This window comes from Petaurus breviceps, unplaced genomic scaffold (assembly GCF_028583685.1).
Source record: "Petaurus breviceps papuanus isolate PSGF00001 unplaced genomic scaffold, PetGlider_PUasm1.0 90994, whole genome shotgun sequence".
Lineage (NCBI taxonomy): Eukaryota > Metazoa > Chordata > Mammalia > Diprotodontia > Petauridae > Petaurus > Petaurus breviceps.
Genome location: NW_027187393.1, coordinates 3,911,340 through 3,938,955, shown reverse-complemented (window position 1 = coordinate 3,938,955; position 27,616 = coordinate 3,911,340). Strand labels below are relative to the sequence as shown.

General features: G+C 37.1%; 1 protein-coding gene across 3 annotated transcripts in view; it reads right to left on the bottom strand.

Annotated features, from left to right (window-relative positions):
• Window positions 1-27,616, bottom strand: part of RNF130 (ring finger protein 130) — a 147,132-nt gene that overhangs the window by 29,942 nt on the left and 89,574 nt on the right. For all 3 annotated transcript variants that reach the window (XM_069077539.1, XM_069077540.1, XM_069077538.1), the window contains exons 4-6: window positions 15,144-15,215; window positions 7,054-7,136; window positions 1,505-1,601 (exon numbers count right to left, since the gene is read on the bottom strand). In XM_069077539.1, the coding sequence (XP_068933640.1) occupies window positions 1,505-1,601; window positions 7,054-7,136; window positions 15,144-15,215 (252 nt within the window). The remainder of the gene's footprint in view (window positions 1-1,504; window positions 1,602-7,053; window positions 7,137-15,143; window positions 15,216-27,616) is intronic.

The following is a 27,616-nucleotide window of genomic DNA, read 5'->3' as shown; positions in this document are numbered from 1 at the left end:
GTGTTAGTAGAAACAAACACGTATGGCTGCTGCTTTCACAAAATGAAACCATATCAAAATTACTGCTTGTGCCAAGTAATTTGTTTAGCATTGTAAGTTGTTGATGGGTTCCCTGTGTGTCCACACTGATCTCTGAGACAACTCCCCCTTTCTGTTCTCATCAGAATTGTTTTTCTTCTTGTCTTCAGAATTTCGCTGTTGAATGCTTCCTATCCATACTCTTGGACTGCTTTCTCCTATAGAATTTTAGTCCACAGGGATTCCACTTATTCCCTCTGTGAACCATCAAAATCTTCTCTCTCCAACTCTAAGTTATATCTTATACTATTCTTGGCTTTCCTCTCCTCTTTCACAAATTCTAGGGTAGAGTGGTTACTTGCTTCTATGGCTCCCATCATTTCTATACCAAAAGCCAGTTCATCTTGAATAAAAACTCCCCTTCTTGGTTATTCTGACTTTTGAAGGATGAGATTATCATGAAGTCAAAGCAGGCTGCAATGATTTTTGTAAAGATAGCTTGAATAGATGTCTGAATAAATAAAGTCCCCTATCATTATTCTATTATGCTTCTGTGCTAGGTTTGTCATGTTTCTCAACTTTAACTATTTGCTTTTTCAGTCTGAGTGGTCTAGAGCAGCGAAGTCAAACTCAAAAAAAAGATCCCTGTGGGGTGGGCTGTCAGTTTGACAACTCTGATCTATAGTATACACTGGTGACAATATAATTTCTGGTTATGGTTCTATTGATATTTACACAGGGACTTTCCCCTGTTCCCACAAGGCTCTTGCTTTAGTTCCTAGATTTTCTCATATGAGTACATCTTCTTAACATATATACTCATGCCCCGACTTTACAGGGTTTATTTTGAATTAAGGGTATATCTGTACACACACACATTTATGCATGTATAGACACATGCATACATACACATATATCAATCCAGCAGCATGTTCCAGTCATAGATTTCATCCCATTAAATCTCAAGTGATACCGTCATACTTTAAGCTCATCTTGCTTGTTACCCATTCTTTGGAAAACACTCACCAAAACTTGTATCTTTCTTCCAGTTTTACCTTTTTCTTGATGTCATATTTGAGAAAGTCACATTTCCCCATTCCATATTTCAGGCATTCCTGCCCTTTTCCTCTTCAAAGTGACATAATAGCTATCAATGCCCTTCTGTGAGTTTCATGAGATCAATTAGAGTTTTAATCTCCTTGGAAGAAAAGTGTTATGTAAATCTATTTATACAGTTATGCGAGAAACATGCTATTTTCCCACTATTTAATGGATTAAGATCTGTAAAAACTTAGGGATATTAAATGAATTTATCAAGTAATTCTGGAGTTTCCTGGTATGCTATTTATCTTGTTTCTTAAAAGTATCATAACTAGTGTATTTAAATTGAGTTAATGCATGTGGATAACTTTCAAAGTACTACACAAATATTACTATGTTAAATGCAGAAAAGAATCTGAATATAGGAATTTACTAAAAAACATACCATAATTCCCAAAGCCTTCAAAATGTTCAGTTTGCACATTGGACAAGTACAATGTTCACTAAGCCATGGGTCCACACAGGATTTGTGAAAAACATGCCTGTTAAATAAAAAAAATCTTATTACAGCAACCATATAGAACTAAAAATTAATAACCATAAGTCAATAATTAAATATACAGTTACCTTTTTTGTTCATTTTTGGAGCAAGAGGCAAGTCTCATGAACAGTAGTGTTAGGTGTTTACTAAAGAAAAATTCTCAAGGAATGTTCTGGAGTCAGAACAAATTCCTATAGCTCCTCCTTTTAGAAAAGGGACCCTCTATCTCCATCACTACAACAATCAATTGTTGACTAACACAAATAAGGCAGGCCCACTAGCCTAGCTGAGAGGTGAGAGATGGGAACCAGTTGGCATGTGTTAGTTCAAATCACTGCCACCACCAGTCTTCCCTCAGTCCTTGGTGGATATAGCCCAAGACACCAATGCCTAGGGGCTAAAAAAGCCTACCAAACTACTACTACCATTCCTTCAAGATCAGTTCCAGCAGCCAGCATCAAGGGGAGACCCATCTACCAGCACCAATTACTGGCCAACTATCACTTTTGGGACAGAGAAAGCCTAGATGAAGTGGTAAGGAATTTTGAGGGAGAGACACAAGTTTCTACATGCCAGGCAAGTCAAACCACCTTGACCATCACCTATCCTTAGATACTTATGTAGACAGCCCAAAGCCCTGAGTCCAACAGCCCCTGCAATTGTAATGCCTAACAAACCAATGGCCCTGTTTCCAGTCTGGTTCTTGTAGGCATTATCAAGGGGAACAAAGCTTGTGGAGAAGGGGTTCCACCTCCATTCTCCCAATACCACCAAACCCTGAACTGCCATGGATGGGCAGGTGAGCCCGAGAGCCCTAGGAACAGTGGCGCCGCACTACCAGCCTTGCTTCCAGTCTGGACCCTGAAGCCACAGCCAAAGACAGTAACTCTTGTGAGGATGCACCCACTAACTTCTTCAGGTGCTGTGCCTCCCATTGTCTTAGTAGCCACAGCTACTGAACAGCCAGAAAAGCAAATTCTCATCACCAAAGTTCTTGCCACTGATAAATGATTCAACATCAGAAGCTGATAGCTTTATTAATGGACATAACATTAAAGAAGTTATATTATCATCCACTTTGCTGCTGCTGTACCCTAATGACCACAGGGCCTCATCATCTGATTTGCAGATAAAACATTCTATATGTGTTATCTTCTCTAATTGGAATGTGAGTTCCATGAGGAGGGGCCATCTTGCTTTTCTATTTGTATTCTCAGAGCTTAGCAAAAATACTCTGTACACACTAAGTGCTTGATGCTTTTCCATTTATAGTTCTGAGATAATTAAAACACCAGAAAAGAACATTTCCTTATGCAAAACAAAAGACAAAGGGAGGATCTGATATGAAATCATGAGTCTCCACTTCATACAGCTTGCTTTTAAAAATACATATAAAGTAAATTCATCACTGTAATTTTAAAACTGTCCTGCTTGTCTGTGATTCCTCCTGAATTTCCTTTTGTTGTCTTTCGTGCATTGAAAAAATGTGATGATAGTTTTTCTTTCTGGCATCCCTACTGCTAACCTCTCTTCCCTGGCCCTATTCTACCCTTAAAAAATAAGAGAAAGAAAAAGAAAAAGCCCTCATAACAAATAAGCATGGTAAAAGAAAATGAATCCACACAGTGGTCACGTCTAAAATAGTACATCTTTTTCTGCACCTTGTGTCCATCATCTCTCTGGCAGGAGGTAAGCAATAAGTATCATCTCAAATACTCTGCAGACACCGCTAATCACTGTATGGTTTTCCTATACAGCATTGTTGTTCTGGATTTGCTCACTTCCCTCTGCATCTGTTGACACTACTCAGGATCCCCTGAAATTATCTTTTATAATTTCTTATGGAACAATAATATTCCATTATGTTCACAAACCACAACTTGTTTAGGCATTCCCTAACTGTCTAAGAGGAATCTGAGACACTGCTTTAGATTCTAGCTCTTTGCAATATTATTTCCTTTTTACTCCTTTTAATCCCTCTCTTTCAAAATCAGGAAGTTTGTTCTGCTTGTAACTATTCCTTCCCCAATATTATTTTTCCTCCCTTTCCTTCTTTCCCATTCCTTTTGTTTCCCCACTGAATTTGATGTATTTTCATACCAAACTATTTATGAGTGTGTCCAACCCTCTGCTGTCTGTTTCAGATAAAAGTGAGGCTCATCTTATTCTTACCCCCCTTATCCATTCTTCTCTATTTGTATAATCTTCTCTCTCCTCAATTTTGAGAAATAACAAGTTTTTCCTTCTTTTTACACTCCCATCTTCCTTTCTTTACTCTCTCTTTTCCCTAAACCATCAGGACAGAATTGATCTAACCTTAAGACCTCCATTTTTCTTATTTGGTTTTATCAATACCCTTTGAAGATATTCAAGTTCTGAAGAAACATTTAATTCTTTCCCCCCTTGAGAATGTTAGCACTACATTGTCTCCTTCCAATCATTTAATTAATTTGACCTTTCCAGGTTTCTCTTGACTCTTATGTTTGTATTTTTTTTTAAAGCAATTGGGGTTAAGTAACTTGCTCAAGGTTACACAGCCAGTTATTTTTGTGTGGGTGCCAAGTATCTGAGCCCGGATTCGATCCCCAGGTCATCCTGACTCTGGGGCCGGTGCTCTTACTCACTGCACCACCTGGCCACCCCTTATGTTTGTATTTCACTGTTCCTACACAGTTCTGGTTTATTCATTAGGAATTCTTGGAAGTCCTCTATTCCATTACAGGCACATTTTTCCTTGTAGGATTATATTCAGTTTTGTAGGGTAAGTTATTTTTGGTTGTAAGCCTCTCTTATCTTTTGGAAATACTGTATTTCAAAATCTCTTCTTGTTTAGAGTGGAAATTGTCAGGTCTTAAGTAATTTTGATTGTAACTCCTTGGTACTTGAACTGATTCTTTCTACATGTTTGCTATATTTTTTTCTTTGATGTGGAAGCCCTGAATTTTAACTGGGACTTTTCCTTTCGGGTTTTTTTTCCAGAATATTATTAGATGATTCTATTTTTTACTTTACCATTCTGAATACTTATCACTTATGGTTTCTTGAAATGTAGTATTTAGGCTTTAAAAAAGAATCATAGTTTTTAAGGTATCCAATGCCTCTTAAATTATTTTACCTTTAGTTGTTTTCCAGGTCTGTTATTTTTGGTATTAGTAGACTTGAGTAGATTCAATATTGGATAAAGGAGTAAGGATTATTATACATGTTTGTTACAAGGATTTTGTTTTTCTTTTACAACAGGGGAGGGAAGTGGGATAAAGAGAAGATGGATTTTTAATTTTAAAAAAGTAGTCATTATAGGTTGATATCTAATCAGAAAGAGGTTTCTAATGGTGTGACTCAAAGATCTATCCTTGGCCCCGTACCATTCAACATTTTGGTTACTCAGATGAAGCCATAAAGGTACACTTATCAAATATTCAGATGACACAAAATTGGGAGGGGTAGCCAATAGAATGGATGACAGAATCAGGATCCAAAAAAACTTCAACAAGCCAGAATGCTAGGTTTTAGCGAAAAAAATTAAATTTAGGAAGGATAAATTTAAAGTTCTATACTTGGGTTAAAAAAAATCAGTGTTATAACTGTTAGGTGGGGGAGATATAGTTAGATAATAAATAGTTTCTGTGAAATCAATCTTTTTAGTGGATCATAAACTCTATATAAGTCATTTATATGACACAGCAGTCAAAGAAGCTAATAACACACCAGGCTGCATCCAGAGAAGTAGAGTCAAGGGAGGTTAATTGTTTCATTATACTTTGTCCTGGTCAGGCCACATCTGGAGTACTATGTCTGTTCTGAGAATCACATTTTAGGGCAACCTGAAGCTTCTCCAGAAAAGGGAAAGCTGAGATAGACTGGAGATGTTATATGAGGATTGGCTGAAGGAACTGGGGACGTTCAGCCTGGAAAAGAGATGACTTGGGAAGCCCTGAAGGGCTGTCGTTTAAAGGAGGGATTATACTTATTCTTGACCTCAGAAGGAAGAACTATGAATAATGGGTGAAAATGAAACCTTTAGACTTCATGTAAGGAAAAGCAAAACTATCTAAAAGTAAAATGGGCTAACTTAGGAGAGAAATCCTCCTTCACTGGAGGTCTTCAAGCAGAGGTGACATGATGATTTGTTGGGAATGCTGTGGAAGGGATTGTAGATTAGGCATGGATTGGACTAGATGGCTTTTCAGGGTTTTTCTAACACATAACACTAAAAGTTCATCTTCTATGGTCAGGTGGAATGATTCTAACACCTTTTCTACTTGACATCCCTTCAAACACCTGAAGTTAGTTTTCATGTCCTTCTAAGTCTTTTCTTCTCCAGGAAAAAGATCCATAATTTCTTCAACCTATCCTCTTATAGTATAGTTTATGTCACATTAATCCCCTTTAAAGAAAAAAAGGTTAATTTACACAGCACTTCAAGGTTTACAAAGTATCTTCTTAACCAAAACACTTTATTCTGTGGGGTAAACTGTAATATTCACCAACCTCCAAACCTGTCCCATATTTTCCCACTTCTCCATCTTTTCCCTAGATGTCTTCTAAACCTGGAATGTTCTCATTTCTATGTGTGGCCACATTACCCATCTTTCTTTCTTTCTTTTTTGGAGGGGGAAGGCAAGGCAATTGGGGTTAAGTGACTTGCCCAAGGTCACACAGCTAGTTAAGTGTCGAGTGTCTGAGGCAGAATTTGAACTCAGGTTTTCCTGATTCCAGGGCTGGTGTTCTATTCACTATGCCACCTAGCTGCCCCTACATACTTTTCTTTCAAGACCTAGCTTCTTGCTACTTTCTCTGTGAAACCTCTGATCTCAGCTGAAAGTAATTTTTCAGTCATGCTCTCCCAACATTTTGTACACTTCTTAGGCACTTCTAATTTTATTATATTTATCTGTTTATATATTTCTATCATATAAAGCTCCTTGAGGAAAATAGATTTGGTTTTATATACATTTTGAATTAAGTCCACGAACATTATAAGGATCATAGATAGGATCACAGATTTCGAGCTGGAAGGTATCTCAGAACCCTTCTAGATTCACTCCCCTTCTTTACAGATGAGCAAGCAGAGGCCCAGAAAGTTAAATGACTTGCTCAAGGCATTGTACTACATTGTCTTCCTTAAATGTCATAATAGGAACTTACACATTTTTGTACGAATGCACCAATTAGATCCTTAGAGGTGAGACAAGACATTCATTCTAAAAAGAACCTTTCAAAGTGAAAACAGGAAATGGAATCTCGGCACTGCCACAAACTGGCCATGATCCTCAGCTATTCATTCCACCTCTCTAGGACCCATTGGTAAAAATGGTTTGGGGCGGGGGCTGGACTAAATAAAGGGTGTTAAAGATCCCTTCCAGCTCTAACATTTCATAGTCCATAATCTCAAAAGTATTCTTAACGTAAAAACAAAATCGATTTCCATAACAGGCCAAATAAGGGCTTACTTGCAGGGCAGAATTCGGACAATATCGTTTTGCTTGTAGCTCTCTATGCACACAGCACAATGATCAAAGTCTGGATCAGTTTCCTGAAACAAACAGCATAATAGCAAGAAATAAGGTGCTGAAATTATATTAACAATGAAAGAAAAACTGTTATTGGCAGACAGGATTCTCTAGTGACTATAAAATATGCAAGCTGGTTATGAAATAAGATGCTGTAACAAAGGTTAAAATTACAATCACCATTTCACCAACAATCACAACATTTTCACAAACCACCATGAATCACCAAATTCACCATGAATCACCAAATTCACCATGAGTTTTTTCTAAATGATTTTCTAAATAACTCCTTTAACCCTTGTTTTCTGGCTTCTGCTTCCATCACAGTAATGACACTGCTCTCGAAATCACTGATACCACATTAATATCAAATCTAATGTATTTTTCTCAGTCTTCACCTTCAACAGAATCTATTAACCTTCCTACTAACCCCTGCTTTGGCAGCACCTTCTTGGTGGTTCTAACTTCCCGACTGTTTTTTCCTCTATTTACTTGACCAGTATCTCTTCCCATTCCTGCCCCAAAGCTGTAGGTGTTTTCCAAAGTCTTGACCTAGGACTTCTTTCCACTCTGTCCCATTTCTATGGCTTCAACTGTTAGTTTTCTATGAATAACTCCCAAATCAATATCTCCAGTCCTGACCATATTTCCAAATTCATATTCACAACTACTAATAGATGTATTCACTTGGATTTCCTATCAGCATTTTCTCTACTTATCTAAAATGAAACCCTAGACCATTAACTAACTTTCCCACAAATTAATTTCTCTAACTGAAATTTCTATTTTTATCACTGGCACCATGATTCTCTTGTTCAACTAGGTTTGAAATAATCTTTGATCCTTCTTTCTCCTTTATGCCTCTTTTCAACCATTCAACCAATCACTAAGCCTGTCAATGCTTTGCCTTTCCCAGTATCTCTTGAATCCATTCCTTCCTACTGATTCCTCCCAACATCACTTTATTTAAAAAAAAAAAATTTTTTTGTTTTAGCTTTTTGGACGGGGGAATGCAGGGCAATTGGGATTAAGTGACTTGCCCAAGGTCACATGGCTAGTAAGTGTTAAGTGTCTGAGGCCGCATTTGAACTCAGGTCCTCCTGACTCTGTGGCTGGTACTCTATTCACTGTGCCACCTAGCCACCCCCCAACACCACTTTTAAAGCATCCTCACCTCATACCTGGAATGGGACCAAGAAAAGAGTCAGAGAGGGCCTGACTATTACTCATAAAATGCAGCCTGGCTGACTGGCCACAAATCTGTTCTCATTTTCCATTCAGCATGGGTTCTTGTTCTGGCAAACATGATTGCCTTGGGGAGCAGTAAAAGATGGCACTTATTTGTGGAGAGACAGATGGAGAGAAATACTGATGGTGGAAGATCACAGTCTCAGAGTTGAATGAGACACTGTCTACCCCCATTTCTATCTCTTGCTCTGGGAACAGTTATCAAATCAATAAAGCCACTGATTTTGCAAAGGGTGTGTCAATTAGCTACCTTATGGATCAACTCACCACCTCTGTGACTTCTCATTCCAAAATTCCCTTACTTGGCCTTCACACTCCCTTTGATGGTGTTGTCTTTCCCTATTAGAATTTAAACTCCTAGTATGCTGTACACAGTAACAGCAACATTATGATGATAATCAATTGAGAAAGACATAGCTACACTAATCAATACAATGATCTATGACCATTTCAAAGGACTCAAGACAAAAAATGCTATCCACTTCCCAAAAGAAGTGATAAACTCCGGGGTGGCTAGGTGGAGCAATGAATAGAACAAAGGCCCTGGAGTCAGGAGGACCCAAGTTCAAATCTGGTCTCAGACACTTAACACAAAAACTAACTGTGTGACATTGGGCAAGTCACTTAACCCCAATTGCCCTGTCTTTCTCCCTCCAAAAAGAAAAAAAAAGTGATAAACTCTGAATGCAAACTGAAGCATATTTTTAACCTGATTTTTCTTGCACTATTCACCCATTTATTTGTGTATTTACTGGAGCATGGTTAATGTAGAAATATGTTTTGCATGACTTCATATGTATAATGAGCAGTGTATTTTTTGCCTACTCATTGGGTAGGGGAGGGGCAAACAGAGGGAGAGAGTTTGAACCTGAAAATAAAAATTAAACAACTAAAAAAAAAAAGAACATAAACTCCTTGAAGGTAGGACCTGTTTCATTTTTGTATGTGTATTCTTAGCACTTGGCACAGTGCTTAGCATATAGTGTTTAATAAAAGCTTTTTTTTTTATTTATTAAAGTCCTCCCTCAGACTTTTCTTTCAGGATAAACATCCCTAGATCTTTCAACAAATATTACATGTTAGCATTTGATATATTGTCTAGTCCTCTCGCTATCTTGGTTTACCTTCTTCTGGATCTGCTTCATTTTGTCAATATTATTCTTAAAATGTAGCACCCAGAACTGAATTTCAGGTATGATCTGAACAGGGGAGGGTACAGCTGACTGAGCAACCTCAGAAACTGACAATAATGTGTATATAGTAGGCATTTAAGAAATTCTTGTTCAATTTGAATAAGACATTTAGTCAGAAAAAAACAATGTTTTCCAGAGAAAGGCAAATGCAAGGTATAATCATTTGGACAGTAATACTCAAAACTATAGGAATATAGATTCATAGATTTAGCACAGAACCGAGACTAATTTTCATAACAACAACACTGTCAAGTCAAACTATGAAAGACTTAAGAACCCTGATCAAGTGCTATGATCAACTGCAATTTCAGAGAGGATCTGTGTTACCTACTTCTTGACAGCATACTTTTTTTGCTTTATTATTTTTTAGGGGGTTTGATTTTTGTCAGATTCAAGATGTAGAATGAGACATGGGGCTGGAATTTGAATGGCTGGGGCTAGAATTTGTTTTGCCTAACTATGCATACTCCTTACAAGGGTTTTATTTGGTTTTTCCATTAAAACGATAGGAGGTAAGGGAGAAATAAATAAATGCCTTATTTGAAATAAACAAACTATTGAGAGGACTGAGTTAAAGGGTTTTCTCTGAAATTAATCATTACTCATTTCTTATAGAACAATAATATTCTCCATTACATTCACATGCCATAGTTTGTTTAACCATTTTCCATAAGGTGGGCAACCCCCTTGGTTTCAAGTTTTTTTTTTTTTTTAAAGCAATCGGGGTTAAGTAACTTGCTCAAGGTTACATGGCCAGTTATTTCTGGGTGTGGTGCTAAGTATCTGAGCCCAGATTTGATCCCCAGGTCATCCCGACACTGGAGCCAGTGCTCTTACTCGCTGAGCCACCTGGCTGCCCCTGGTTTCAAGTTTTTTGCTACATAAAGATATCTGACATAAAATTTGTACATATGTCCTTTTCTTGTTTCTTTTATATTTTGGGGGTATAGGCCTAGTAGTACTACAGCTGGGTCAAAGAATTTAGTGACTTTTGGGGCACAGCTCCAGAATAAATGGAACAAATTACAACCCCATCAACAGTGCCTCAGTGTTCATGTTTTTCCAGACCCTCTCCAATGTTTATCATTTTCTTTTTAAAGTTTGAATTAAATTTTTTTCTCAATTACATAAAAACAAAAATTTAAACATTTGTTTTTTTAAAAATTTTGAGTTCTAAATTTTCTCCCTCCATCCATCAGTTTCCCTCTCCTTGAGAAGTTAAGCAATTTGATTATATGTGTGTAGTCATGCAAAACATTTCCATATTAGACATGCTGCAAAAGAAAACAAAGACCAACCCTTCCCCCAAGAATAATAAAGCAAAAAAAGTATGCTATGCTTCAATTTGCATTAACATACCATCAGTTCTTTTTCTGGAGGTGGAGAGCATTTTTTCCCTAAGTCCTGCAGAACTGTTTTGGATCACTGTATTGTTGAGAATAGCAAAGTCATTCACAGCTGATCATCATACAATATTGCTATTACTGTATATACGGTTCTCTTGTTCTGCTCATTTCACTTTGCATCAGTTCATGTAAGTCTTCCCAGGTTTTTCTGAAAGCATCCTGTTCATTTCTTATAGCACAACAGTATTCCATCATAAGAATATACCACAACCTGTTCAGCCATTCCCTTATAATGTTTATCATTTTTGCCAGTCTGATAGGTGTGAGCTGAAACTCAGACTTGCTTCAATTTGCAGAATTTCTTTAAAGATGAAAAAACTCGGGCCCATGTGAATTGCCCAAGGTCACAAAGGTTATAGGTTTTAGAGGCAGAATTGACATTCAAGTCCTCTAATTCAGGAGCCAGTGTGTTCCAATATACTGTGCCACCTTCTTGTTGAGCCCTGTTGAGGCAGCCCTTGAGGATCAATTGTCCAATTCATAGTTTATAGGAGCACAGAAACTGAGGCCCAGAGGAGTGAAAGGACTCACCCAAAGCCACAGAGACAGAAAGTACTAGAGCCAAGATCTGAAGTAATAAAATGTTATCAGTTTGAATTAGAGGAGAATACAGTCTGAATTAACCTCAGTTACAGAATATGATTTTCAAGAAATGAAGTGTTTTTTTTTTTAAACTTTCAAATTCATATAGTAAAGTGAAAGCTATGAGAAATCCTTGGGGGAGAACATAGTTTAATCAATGAATGAGAATGAACTGTCCACATAATGGGTACCTTTTGAGTATCTGGAAATAATTTTCCCTATTAAAATAGGAGATATCTATTTCAAGTTTGAGTACAGTGTCCCTTTAGAAGATATTTCACCCTAATTGAGATCAAGTTGTGACTTCAAATCAACCCCATCTGAATTATTCAATTTAACAAAGGACTTTATTAAATGTCTTTTATTTGACAGGTACTGGGTAGTAGGGATACAAAGACTCCAAATAAATAAGAATACTATATTCTTATTTTATTATTATAACTTTCACTCACAGAAGCTATGACAAGTTATTATGACAAATTTTATTTATTAAGACAAATTTTTGTTTTACTTAAACTTTGAAGTCTTAAGTAAAACTATAAAGTGAAGAAATATTTGGAATATGTCCAAATACACTATACAAAATTTAGAATAAAAATGGCACATTTGTTTATAAATTTCAACGTGTCAAGAGCTATATTTTTTTTAAAGCAATTGGGGTTAAGTAACTTGATGAAGGTTACATGGCTAGTTATTTCTGGGTGTGGTGCTAAGTATCTTAGCCTGGATTCGATCCCAGGTCATCCCGACTCTGGGGCTGGTGCTCTTACTCACTGAGCCACCTGGCTGCCCCTAAGCAATTGGGGTTAAGTAACTTGCTCAAGGTTACACGGCCAGGTGTTTCTGGGTGGGTGCTAAGTGTCTGAGTCCGGATTCGATCCCAGGTCATCCCGACTCTGGGGCAGATGCTGTTACTCACTGTGCTACCTGGCCCCATCATCTCAAGAGCTTTTACACACATGCATTCTGTAAAAAGGTAAATCTGAAATTTATTTTAGAATTTTGGTATAAATTAACATTAAGAACAGCTGCTAGTAGAGGAAAAATAAGTACAAGTATAACATATCATAGTACTAACAGTATAGGACAAGTATTTCTGTATTTCAAAATATTTCTTTTTCATATGTAGTATACTTGTACTCCAAATATGTTAAGCCAGACTACAGAGGAATACAAGTGACTTTTTTTTTTAGAAGAAAAAATTAAAATAGTCAAATTTAATTTATTAAAATAGAAATTAATGGCATATTTTAAACTTTAGGTTAACAAGTTAAAATAATGATCAGACTATAATCTAAGATTCAAGACCTCTTCTTTCCGAAGGGTGTCCATTATATCTTTTTATACTGAATCCCCTCAGCATAAATATATGATATACACTAAATGTTTATTTATATACTACCTGAAAATGGATCTCTAGTTTTTTTTGTGCATAATGACTACAAAAGAATGAGCACATTTTCCATCATATTAAGTGCATAATGGATAGTACTGGGTTTGGAATCAAGACCATCTGGGTTCCAATCCCATCTCTTATGCTCACTGGCTATATAACCATGGCCAAGTCATTTAACTTTGCTGAGTCTGTTGCATCATCTATAGAATCTAGAGAGTCACATGATAGATGATTTATTTCTTCCTTCACAGGTGTGTTGCAAGGGCAAATGATTATACATGTAAAACAATAGATTATACATGCAGAACACTAGTTTTGATGTTCTTCACATCATACCTTACCAAATGATGGGTATATATTTAGGCTAAGAGATCACTGAACTGCATTTTTTAACTTTAATTCCAGATAAAAAAACCCTTTTCTGAATTTGAACCAGGTTGCCTCATGGAAATCACTCTGTGATAATGAATTTTTCTATCTCAAAGATTTGTGGATAAAATGGATACTTGATTATCCTGCTGCTCTTTGGGACAAGCCTACTGCAGAAGAGCATCAAGATGCAGGTATCTTGTGGGATTACCTTATTCTTTATAATGTCATCATCTATAAAAATATGCTTTCACAATGAAATGCTTCACTGTAGCCAAGGCCTTCTAGCTTTCTGTCTCCCCCTTCCACCCCACTGTCACCTTCCCCAAATTCTGTCTTCTGCCCTAGGACCTAAATTCATCCTTCTCATTTGTATTTCCAGAAATTCTTTGACCTTTTACCCCTCCTAGACTTCTGGAATACAGCATGATATAGAAGAAAAGAGTGCTGGATCTATGAATCAGATGATTTGACTGAATCCTGGCTCTGCTTTGACTGCTAGGAAAGTCAATTATTCTCTCTGGGCCTCAGTTCCTCATCTCCATAATTAGGGGGTTGGACTAGATGACCCTTTTCAGGTCTAAATCTGTGATAAAGTTAGACATATTTGATCCCCCATATCAACAAAGAAATGGTTTTTGTTAACAGAGAATATGCATTTGGACTAGATCAAGTCAACATTTTTTAGGGGGATTTGGAAGCTGATGTATTACTATGGTACATTATGGGCATTATGGGTAGCTTCTGCATATTTTTTGACACTGGAATTTAGCTTTTGCAACTATAACTTTGATATTGTTCTTTGAAGTTTCCTGCTTTACATGATATCTGGAAGAGTGAAGAGCTCTGAAGGGCCTTCAGTTGCTTATTTACCTCCGTGGGCTTAAGTGAGCAAACTAAGAACTTGGTTCACGTAAGTGAACCTGTAAGGAAATCCAACCTTAGGCTCTATTCCCAAGCGAAGACCTGAAGAATGTCTAAGCAGTTCCTTCTTTTCAATGGTAGCAGGGAAAAAGATCATAACATAAATTCTGACATGGTTTGAAGCAGGTAGGAAGAGAATTAAGTTCTCCTATCTGCCCAACAATTCTATCATTATAATTATTTTTAAAAGAATATCAAACTTTTACAGAAGGAAAGCTGACTCTACTTGGAAAAAAAAAGGAGTCACAGAAGGCTAAGGCCATTTCAATGATATTAATGGCAGCTAGGTAGTATAGTGGAATCAAGAAGACTCATCTTTGTGAACTCAAATACGGCCTCAGAAAATTATCAGCTGTGTCACCCTGGGCAAGTCACTTAACCCTGTTTGTTTTAGTTTCCTCATCTATAAAATGAATTGGAGAAGGAAATGAAAGGCCACTTCAGTATCTTTATCAAGAAAAACCCAAACTGGATCATGAATAGACAGACATGGCTGAAAAATGACTGAACAGCAACAACAAAATGGCAAGAGAATTTATCCTTTGGGAGAGCTAGAGACTTGTACAAAAAGTTTCTGAGTGACACAATGGAGCCAAAACTTGAAAGGGATATTTGTCTGAAAGCATATATTATCTCTTTAATAATTATGAAAAATTGGGCAGCTAGGTGGCGTAGTGAGTAAAGCGCCGGCCCTGGAGTCAGGAGGACCCGAGTTTGGATCTGACCTCAGACATACACACGAAACTAGCTGTGTAACCTTGGGCAAGTTACTTAACCCCAACTGCCCTCCAAAGGGCGAAAAAAAATTATAAAAAAATCAAACTAAAACCATAATAGAAGTATTTTTGCACACCAAAACAAAAATTAATTTTCATTTATTATTTGACATTGTAAAATTCCTTCATATCATACCTTATCACCCTTCTTTACTGTTCTTGTTGTCAATTTGCTGATGGCTTTCTTGGCTGCATCTCCAAGGCGACGCTATACAAATTGAAAAGAAAAAGCAGGTATTAAAATGTCATGGCTTCAAACAATTTTTTCTTTTAAATAATTTAATTTCTTCAGGTACTAATATCCTGCCTCACTCTCTCTGCCACATCATTCAAGTCTCAGAGTAGAAGATTCCTAAAAGGGTTCCAAATTTAGAAATGGGCAGCAGCCGGATTTTAGGAGCCAGATGAAGACAGACGGCAGCTGTGGCAGAACAGATCACTTGTCCAGAACTGCTGTGACATCCCAAACAAGTCAAAAATGTCAATGGTATTATAAAGAGAATCAAGTGTCATGAGTTACCACTGCATATAGGTCTGTCTGGATTTTTTCTGGATTCAAAATACCATGCCATGTAAAATACTTTTTTTTTTTTTGATACCATAAGAACTGCTAACACTTTCCTAAACTCCATGAATTTTATTCACTTTCACTGCAAAATGGTGACACTAATCACTATTATATAAAAAACCCTTATTTTAGTAAAATGAACCTAACACTGAGATTTTTTTCCCATTGGAAACTACCCTCACACTATGATTTCTAAAAAGTATAAGCCCTTTTTCTAAGAACATTTTTTTTCAACCTCTTAAGATGAAGTGGACACATCAATCATTCTCAGCTGAACAATCATACTTGTTTTAATTTTCTGTAGTACTGTTCTCTCCTGGGTCCCTTTCCAATTTTTAAATCTTTTTTGTCAGTTTCTTATGACCTTATACATTGGGTGTTGTCCAGGAGCCTTTATACCAATCTTTCTGAAAGAGATCATCTACTCTTGTGGGTTTAACTATCTTTATGCAGATAATCTCTCTGACCTGAAATTTACTTTCCAATTTGAAAGTACTATGAAATGGACATTCTACTATAAATCAGAAACTCCTGACTCTGCTCTCCAGGGCACTCTGCTTCATGGTCCTCTCATTTCTGCTATACTCCTATCCTCACGCAGAATCCATTTTTTCCTTCTTCTGATTCTGAGCTAAACTTATCACTCACAGACCACTCTGTCTCCTGCCTTCTTCTGCCATTCCATATCACTCCAGGGAACCTTCCCTGATCGATTCAGAGCCACACGATTCTATTGTACCTAACCTATTCCAGATAGCTATATATAACAATTATTTTTCTTCTAAGTATTAATTCTACCCAATCTATTTCTACTCTAATAATAATCGCTAGCATTTATATATTGCTTCAAGGTTTGCAAAGTACTTTACAAATATTGCCTTATTTACTTCTTACAACAACCCTAGTAGACAGATATTATTATCTTCATTTTACAAATGGAGAAACTGAGGCAGAGAGGTTAAATGACTTACACATGGTCACACAGCTAGTGAGTGTCTAAAGCTGGATTTGAACTCCATTTTTCCTGACTCTAGGTCCACTGCTCTATCCACTATGCCACTTGTCTATATTGCCTTTGTGCTAGAAGAACATTAGCTTCTCAACTGCCTGGATCACAGGTACACAATAATATAAAGGATATTAACCAGGCTTTCATAGAATTGAATAAATTAGAAAAGGAGAAACATAGACAAAGTATCCTAGGAATAGCTGATGAGGAACAGAACACTTTCAGTCAAGGGGATTAGAAAAGGTAGCATCTATGCCAAGTGTTGATGGAAAGTAAGGAAATTTTAAGGAAGCAATTACATTCCAAGCATTGGGAGACATATTGTGGAAATACATGGATGCCAGTGATGACATGTCTAGTTTGGGGAACAGCTAGTAGGTTATAGTTTGACTGAAAGAGATTACATGGGAGAGAAGAACATAAATAAAAGTGAAGAGGTAGACTGATGCCAAGTCTAGCACTTTAGACAGGGGAGGGAAACCTGTGGCCTTGAGGACACATGTGGCCCTCTAGATCCTTGAGTACAGCCCTTTGACTGAATCCAAACTTCACAGAACAAAGGGTCGCACTTAAATAAGGACTAACAAATATAGCAATAAATTTAGGATCTGAAATAAGATGCTTTTATTTTATTCATGAGGTAACTGAGAGCCAATGAAGATATTTGATCATGGGAAGGACATGGTGCCTTAGGTAAGTAATTTTGACAGCTATGTAAATGATGGTTTGGAGAGAGATTGAAGGGAGACCAATGAGGGGGCTATTATAATAATGTGAGTGAGAGGTTATGAGTCTGAACTACAATAATGTCAATTGGAGTAGAAAGATAGGGATGGATGCATAGGCTAAAGAGCTTAGAAAATGACTGGCTATGGGGGGATGAGAGAGGGAAAAATCAAAGGTAACTTTGGTTTTAGACCTGATGGTGGTACTATCAACAACGAATGCTGAGTATTGTGATGTTGGCAAAATATGTAAGCTATGCAGGTGGAGCTGTCCAGCACGCAACTAAAATGTCAGGAATAGAGTTTAGAGAATGATGGGGGTTTTACATACATACATACATACATACATACTCTTGCATGTACACATGCACATATACACACTCACACACAGACATACCCCTCAGAGTCATCTTGCAGAGATGATAATGGAACTTAGGAAGGAAGATTACCAAAGTGGAGAGAGAAGCAGACAGGGCTCTGGGGGACATACGTTTTTAAGGGGAGGATATAGATGATGACCCTACAACATCCCAGCTCCTGACAGGATGTGAGACTACCTGGAACACACTTTCTCCTGTTCAGGCCCACCATGAAGGATAGGTGAAGCGCCCCAAGACACAGACACATCGGCTATCATGAGGCTGGAACCTTGAATCTTCTAATACCTGCCTTTGGTGAAATTCTCCTTATCCACTGATACTCTGCCTAGAATTATAGGCTAATAGTTATATTATTATCTCTCCTTCCCCATCCCAGGGATACTAAACCCCAACTGTCAAAGAATTTCACTCCCTAACTCTTGCTATCTGTTCTGTCATTTCTGTCTGCCACAACCCTTGACAATGTTCTGCTCCAGATTTGTTCACCCCCTGCATTGTGCCCTCTAGAATGCCTGCTCAACAATGAAATTTCCTCTTATGCTGAACCTCATTCTTGCTCCTTCCATCTTCTGGCACCCATTAATACCTGGCTCCTTCTGGAGGATACTGCATCCCTAGCAACCCTTTCCAATAAGGGATGTACTTTTTCTCATAGCCCTGAATTCACTGATTATGGTAGGGTAGTCAGGTTACTCCTAGCTCATCACTGTACTTCCACACACTTCTACCACTATTGTTCAGTAATCTCTTTTATGAGGTTCACTTAGGTTCCTACTATCCAAATTTATCTTTCCCATCCAGGTGCTGGTGGTAATTATCTATTGACCATTCTCTCCATAACTCCCCCTGCCCCCAGAAATTCTTCCTTATTTTTCTCAATTCTTACTATAACACTAGGGGTCTTCATCATACATAGGGAGGTTCCTTCAAATATCCTAACTTCCCAGTCCCTCAATCTACTCAACTCCTATAAACTCCATTTTTCTTCCATTCCATACAACGATGATGGTCATACCCTTGAAATGTTCCAGTTCTATGTTTAAGAACTTCAAAATTTCTTCATGTCATTATAATCTTTTACCATTCCATCTTTTTTTTTGTATTGGGCCCTAAACCTGCTCTTCATATTCACCATGACTTTCAATTTCATTACCTCTCAGTACTTTCCCAGATCTCCCTGTACTGGTTACTCTATCCTCCTCCCCAACCTTGATATCAACACCAGTTTAACTCTACAGTATACTCTACCCTTAAATTCCTTACACCAATATTTTTGCCAAACCTTAACCCTGAATTACTCCCATTATCTACATCCTTTGCTCCTGCTTACATATGGTTGAATGAAGTTACAAAATCATGCTGAGTGGGGTCAGTGGGTGTTTGCAAGATTTATGCTATCTAATCTCAACTGGGCCCTCAGTGGTAAAAGGAAATGCTTCAATTCCTTCTTCATCAATTCTCTATTCCCTTTACTGAAGCAGCTATTTCAAACCTTCTCTTCTCTACTTGAGCCTTTAACAGCACTCCTCCTCCAGGTCTCTCAACAGAGGACCACATTTCATATTTCACCCCCCTCCCCCCAAAATTAGGATGCACAGACAAAATCCAAGAGCTCTCTCTTCTATCTTTCTCCTTTACCTCATATTCCTTTGGCCCAATCCCCTACTCATTCCTCCTTCATTCCAATCTCTGATGAAGAAGTGGCCATAGTCCCTGTAAGTGCTAACCTTTCTACATGCACCCTTGAAATTATATTCTTTTCTAGCAGATTGCCCCCACTCTTTCTCTAATCTTCAGTCTCTCCTATTTATCAGCTCTTTCCTGATGGTCTATACAAATGCCCATGGCCTCCTTCTTTCTTAAAAATTAGATCCTACCATTTCCCCTAGCTACCAATCTATATCTTTCTTTGCCTTCTCTGTTCAACTTCTTGAAAAAGACTCCTTGGTGCCCTCTCTTCCTCTTCTCTCACTCTATTCTAAGTCCTCTGCAATCTGGCTTCCAAATCCATTATTCAACTGAAGTTGCTCTCTCCAAAATTTCCAATGATCTCTTTTTCTGCACCAATGATCTCTTAATCACCTAATCTAACGTATTTTTCAGTCTTCATTCTTTTTCACCTTGCTGCAGCAATTGACACTGTAGATAAACTTTTTTCCTGGATAATCTCTCTCTTCTCTGGGTTCTCATGACACCACTTTTCTCTTGGTTCAACTCAAACCTGTCTGTTCCTTTACAGTTTCTTTTGTTGGGTCTTCATCCCTGTCATGCTTGATAATTAGGGGTGTCTTCGAAATTTCTGTCCTGAGCAATCTTTGCTTTGTATATTATCTTACTCAATGATCTTATTTTCCATGGCTTCAGCTATGCAGAAGACTGCTAGATTTATATATTAAATCTTTGTCTCTATTCTGAGTTCTAGTACACAATACAGGTACTTAGTGAAGATTTTGAACATGATGTCTCACAGGCAGCTCAAACTCAACATGTGCAAAAACAGAATCTTTAATGCTCCTCCCCCCTCACCAAACCCACTCCTCTTCCAAAACTCCTCATTACTGTCAATGACATCACTATCTTCCCAACAACCCAGTTTTGTAACTTTAGTGTCATCCTCAACTTTTCTTCTCACTCACTCCACAAATCCAATCAGTTGTAAAGGCAAAGATGACAAGATTTGACAACATATCCTTTCTACACTCACAGTCACCACCATAATTCACATTCTCATCAACTCTTATTTTGACTTTGTAATAGTTTTCTAATTGGCTTTTCCTCTGTAAGTCTCTCCCCACTCCAATCCACCCTCCACCTAGGTGCCAAAGGGATTTTTTTCTAAAGCACAGGTCTGACCATGTTACCCCTCTACTTAAACTCTAGTAGCTTCACATCACTTCTACGGTCAAATAGAAATTCTTCTGTTTGGCATTTAAAGCTCTTTACAACCTGATCTCTTCCTACCTTTCTGGTCTTCTTATATATCACGTCCTTCTATATACTGTACACTGTGGCCATGTTGGCCTACTTGCTGCTCCTTATATGACACATACCATTCTCCTGTCTGTGCTTTTGCCTTGACTGTCACTCATTCCTAGAGTGCCCTTTATCACTACTGCCTCTTAGAATTTTCTAACTGCCTTCAAGAATCACCTCAAATACTACCTTCTGCAGATCTTTCCTGGTCCCCTTAGCTGCTAATATCTTCCTCTCTACAATTACCTTCCATCTATACTGAATGAATCCTAGATATATCTATTTAATATACATGGTGTTTCTCCCATTAGAATGGAAAGCTTCTTGATGGCAGGGATTGTTTTTTTTTTCTTCTTTGTATCTCTAGTGCTTAGTATAACACTTAGCTCTTAGTAAGAACTTAATAAATGCATGTGGATTGACTGAACTAGCAAAAAAAAAAATCTCGGAAAACCTGAAGAATGGTTAGGAAGGTAGGAGAACCAAGAACACTGTCACAGAAATCAAAGGAATAAGTATATCTAGGAGGAGGTAGTTAAGTGAGTTAAATCTACAAAAAGGACAAGGATGAAGGCAGAAAAATTACTGGCAACATTTCAGAGAGCAATGTCAGTGTAACAGAATCAGGTTAATTAGTTTTGGTGGGGGTGAATGGCAGTGTTGGAAGACTTTCTAAGTACACGTGCTTTTAGGCAGCAGTGAAGGAGCTAGTTTGATAGGAAGAGGATTAACACAGAGAAGGAAAGATCAATGGTGCAAGCTACTGAATGAGACAGGAAGGGATGGGATCAAGGACATGAGTAGAGATAGATGTTATCCCTGGAAAAAGAAAGTGCTACCTCATCCTCTGAGACAAAAGCACAGAAAAAAAGGACAGTAAATGTCTAGAGAGGTTTTGAGACTGGAAGATCATGAAAGCCTCTATTTTCAGTAAAGAAGGAACCAAATCTGGGGTGGCTAGGTGGCACAGTGAAGAGCACTGGCCCTAGAGTCAGGAGGACCTGAGTTCAAATCCGGCCTCAGATACTGAACACAAAAAACTAGCCATGTTGGGCAAGTCACAATCCCATCCTTACCTACCCTACCATCCCCCCTCCAAAAAGCAAAAAAAAAAAAGAAAGAAAGAAAGAAAGAAAGAAAGAAAGAAAGAAAGAAAGAAAGAAAGAAAGAAAAATAGAAGGAAGCAAAGTCATTTGATAAGTGGGGAGGGTGAGGAAGACAGAGGTCTAAAGAAAAAGATGATATTCCCCAGTTGTTCTGGGGAATGTGACAGACAAATAAGATGACTGTCTTCTAGCAGTAAGAGCCCATCATGTATAGCCAACACGAATTTTTAGTTGACCCAATTGGCATGATTCCATGATTTCCTTTAGCAGCTTTATTCAGCTACTTGGGAAGGAGTGGAGAAGATGGAAGGTGGGGGAAACCCAGGATTGAAGACTGGTGGAGAGTGAACTGAAGAAGGATAAGAAGACAAGGAAATCAAGTTTAGACAACAGTGACTTGTTAAAATGGTTAACTGAAAGGTAAAGACTGAAAGGAAGAAAGTGAGGCCAGAACAGAGGTGATGGAATGGGAGGACAGGTGGGAATTAGGGGATTATGAGGACAAAGAACGGCTTTAAAAGGTAGGCAGACGGTGGGTTGAAAAGTTTTATGTGACAATGCATTCCTTTGAGTGGCTAAGTGGAGATGGAAGTCTTGGGGGTTGACAGGTGAAGTTGGAGATCAGGGCATCTGAAGGTTTGTCAACATGAATACTTTAGTTAAAACATTCTATATGTGACTGATGTAGGATAAAGAATATTTAATGTGCATCACTGTATAAAGGAACATTGATTTCAGCAGTCAGAAAATATTTAAGTTGAACAAAGCTGCACTATAAATAAAGATTATCTAATGCTAGCTATAAAAACTAAATTTATTTTTAAATAGGAAGAAAAACACTTAGATTACTCCAAATGCTTAACTGCAGTAGTAATAATTTGTTCTAAGTCAATTTAGAATGGCTATTTACCAGATGGTCCATAGGAGAGAAAGGTCATTCTGAACGGAATAGGCATTGTTTCTGTAGTTCAGAAACCATGACACCACACAGAAACTGAATGTGCGTGTGTCCACACACATATAAATAAGTATGTAGGAGCTACTTTTTTTCCTTTTTAAACAATTTAAGAAATGTGATATCTAAGGCTGTTGCAAGTTATCTTCTTGAATGAACTTTGACATCTCTCTTCCTTCTAGTGTATCTGTATCTTAAATTTCTTTTGTATCTACTTTTATATGTACATGTCTCCTCTGATACAACGGAAGGGAAGGAACTGTTCCATTTTAGTTTTGTATTGCACTGCTAGTAACTAGCGTATTGCTTGTCACATGGGATCTTAGTTCCAGAGCCAGGAAGGACTCAGAGACTGACAAATTCCCTCATTCTACAGATGAATAAATTGAGGCCTAATAAGGTTAACTGACTTGTTGCCCAAGGTCATAGTAACTGTCAGTGACAGAATCTGAATTTGGGTCCTCTGATTCCAGAATCAGGGCTCTTTGTCAGGGAGATCTACGTTCAAGTGTGACCTCAGATATTTACTAGCTGTGTGGCCCTGGGAAAGTCATTTAACCTGCTTGCCTCAGTTTCCTCAACCATAAAATGAGGATAATACATATCTCATAGGGTTTCTGTGAGGATCAAATATGATAAATCTAAAGTGCTTAGCACAGTGCCTGGTACATAGTAAGTGCTATAAGTATTAGTTTATTAATCTCATTATCATTATTATTACTATGGCACTAATAAATGCTTACTGATTGCTATTTGACAGTTTTCTTAATGTGCAGCTCATTTTGTACATAATAGTTATCTACAAAATATTTATTTGAAAGAATGAACTGCAATCGATAGTACTGGAGACCCTTATTTATTCACTAAGAATTTATTTAGCATTTATTTTCTGCAGACTATCATTTTAGTGGCTAATGAAGAAAAAAAAAACTTCTTTATTTGAGTAGTTTACAATGGAATTTTAGAGATAAGACATATGGATATCAAATAACTAGAGAATAATTATAAAAGGACCAGAATTTAAGAAGTTGCAGATTTTTTTTATCCATAAGGATAAATAGGGATAGGATGAAATTTATTTCAAAGTAAAATTAAAATAGTTAACATATTACATATTAATTAACCATAATTAACATAATATAATATATAAAATTATAATATCTGTAATTATTTGTATTTAAAGTGCATTTGCACAAATATGAGAAATAATGCAAATTATATATTTTTTATATCAACTGACGCACCTGGTTCTCCTAGTGTTATAAAGCATCATACAAGCAAGTAAAGTACTTTATGATGAACACAAACTCAATGACTTTCTAAAGTCATTTAGACAGCTAAAAATCTACACATACCCAAGTAACAAAACCAAATATATTTTTTCATGCCAAAAGTATGAACTGAATATATAAATATAGGAGAGGAATCTTTGGTAATAGTAAATTATTCTTATCATTCAATGAACAAATGTTTTGCTACTACCTATTATATATGAGGGGCAACTTGGTGGTAGGTGGTGCAGTGGATGGGTGTGGAGTCAGGAAGACCTATCTTTGTGAATTTAATCTAGTTTCAGATACTTACAAGCTGTGTAACCCTGAGCAAATCACTTAACCCTGTTTGTCTTAGTTTCTTCATCTGTAAAAGGAAATGGCAAATCACTCCAGTAACTTTGTCAAGGAAACCCCAAATAAGGTCATGAAGAGGCAGATCTGACTAAAAATATGACTAAATACCAAATATATATGTATACATATACATATACGTACATACATACACACACACATATAACTTGGGGGAGAGGGTGGGAACAAAGACAAAGTAAGGCAGGGATTACTTTTATAGGCCTTACAGGGTAGAAAAACAGGATGAATATGGGCACAAATAATTGTAATAGAAATCAAGATATACATATATGTATAGTAAGTCAGGTACAACGAGCTATGAGACTTTTAAGGAGGATGAAATTATTTCTGGTTTTGGGAAAATCAAGGAATGCCTCAAGAATAAAGTAACTGACATAGAGTTGGAAAGTTTGAATAGAAACTAAGCAGGTGATCTAGTAGTTAAAAAGCAGCTTGTGCAAACATAGTCAGGAAAACATGGGTTATGCTAAAGGAATAATGATTATCTCAGTTTGAAGGGGAGTGGTAGTGGTTGCTAAGGCTGGAAAGGGATGATGGAGCCAAAGTGTGGAGAGCTTTAAGCGTAGACAAAGAAGTGTGAATTTTATTTGATGAGCAAAATAAGGAGTCACTGAAAGTTTGAAAAGTGAAGTGTGTTTTTAGGAGGATTAATCGGGCAGTTTTGAAGAATGGACAGTGAAAACAAGAACTTAAGAAATACTAGTTGAATAGAACCAAACCCAGTATTATCTAATTGCCTCATACAAGAAAGAAGTCAGAATTCCCAGGGATTTTCATGGTATGACTAGCTATATGCTTTCCATTTGTAATTTCCCCTAACAAGAACACAAAAATGTTTTCTTTCTACCTTCTGATAGAAAAAATCCATTTTCAAAAGAATTCTCCCCCTTTCTCCACATAGATAAGAAAAACTAATTCTATCTCAGTGAGCTGCATGCAGGCTTGTTTCTAAATTCTCTGAATACCACACAGACAGACAGACACACACACATCCCTGTGTGTCATGTCCTAGCTTTACCAAAAATGTTTGAAAGTTCTGTTTAAGTATATTTGAAAAATATTTATTCAAAACCAGGATTTAAAAATCATTTTCATTAAGAGGAAATTAAAAGTGCAGGCTTCGATACTACCTCAATAACAGATAAGAGGAGATTTACTTCTCTATACCAAGGGATTTGGGATACTTTAGGAAGAAAGATAACAGAAACAAATCATAAATAATTTACAGAAGAAAAAAATGAAAATTTTAGAAAACTGAGACAAACTTCAGGAAAAAAAGTTATACTGTTCAATCTTTATATCTAAAATTAGGAAAGCAAATTACTTAGAGACATTTAATTTTACTTCAGCCATTTTCTGGTCTATGGTAAATTTCAAAATCTTTATCATAAAGCTTTCCAACATTCCTATAAGAAGAACAGCAAAACATTTAACCTGAACAATGAATTAAATCACCAAAATTTGTTATTTCTACTCCCCTTTTATCACATACAAAATGTTTTCCATTCTCAACTGGGTTGCAGTAACTTTATGTGTTTTTCTTGACCCTCTTCCCTCCTAATTTCATTTTGCAGTAGATTTGGTATAAAAAAAATGTGCTTCACAATGACATTCTGTCAGGGGAAGTCTAGCTTTGAACTCACTTCTCCCACTGCTAACAGTCCTGGCTTCTCCTTTACAATACCCAAGTGTATTAAACAGAGTCTAGCTGCTGCCACTTTCTCATTAAACTTTGATAAGCTAAGCTTTTTAAACCACATAAAAATTTCATCATATTTCTTCTGACCTTTGGAAAAACTAAGGAAGGGAAAAGGTCATAAAATTACTTTGCAGTGGAGTGGTAGGGCTTTCAAATGAGTCTACAATTGGTTGCAAAACAAATGCCCTAAAATAAATTCTGTACTTTTGTGGCCTCCACCAGATGGCAATTATATTTAATCCTTCATCATCCACAGGCACCACACTGAGTGCTAATTAAAGTACTATCATAGAATGACAGACTCCTGGGACAAACCATGAAGTTTTTTCAAAGCTCTTTGGGATTGACTGCATCCCACCCACTGTTTTGGGCTTCTACTGCTAAGACAAAATTTCCACCTCTGCTCCTAGTAAATTTACTTTTAGAGAATTATTCTATAGAATTAGAGCTCCCCACTCTTCTTTGTAGAATTAGAATTAAGTTACCCAAATTCTCCATCCAAGCTGATGGGATACAGGAGCAAACTACAAGCAGCATAGTAAAACACAACCCCCTCCATGCCTCAGTAGATGGTCATAATGTGAACTTCCATAGCCAAAACCAAACTAGTAAGGAGACTCTCAGAACCTAGCTGTGTTTAGATGACAGACACACAACGATCCATCACTGAGACAATATTTTTAAGACTTTCAGGTAGACTCTGCTACATCTTATGCTCCACTGGAATAGCCTCCTGAGAACTCTGGGTTGCCTCCATGCCATAAGGACGTATCACAAAAGAACTTTCAGTAGTACCTAAAAATATATCTAAGAGAGGCTACTGTCTTTAACTTTTCTAACCAAAAGAAAAATCACCACCCCCAACCTACTTCTTCTTCTTCTTTTTTTTTTTTTTGCATTTTGGAGGGCAATTGGGGTTAAGTAACTTGCCCAAGACTACTCGGCTAGGCTAGTTTTTTTGTGTGGGTGTTAAGTGTCTGAGGCCAGAACCGAACTCAGGACCTCCTGACTCCAGGGCCAGCACTTTACTCACTGCGCCACCTAGGCGCCCCAACCTCAACCTACTTCTAATGAATATTTATTGTAAAGAAAAACAAAAACAAAATATGCATATTTTCATAGATAAATGATTAAAATAGTTTCTGATCTCCTATGACAAATTTAGGACACATTTTAATCTACTATAATTGATGAAGTATCTAGGAACAAAGCATTGTCTGGGTATCTTTTTATCCATTTACTATGCCTGCCTTGTGAAATGTAGTTCGTTTTGACTAACCTTTATTTCTAAGCTGACTGCCTAGATTCTGGAATGTTATCAGAGAACGTATCTTTCTATTCAATTTTGTGTCACTTTTAAGGTAAATTGATGAATCTACTCAAGATATAAGATATAAGTTCAAATTTAACCCCTACATGAGATTTTAGACATGGATCTTGAGACTTGATTTTGGCTGGGATCTATATTAAAACTTATAACTTCTATGTTGTCTGTTAGTTTCCCCAAGGAAGCTCTTCATGACTATACACCCCCCCCCCCCAAATAAC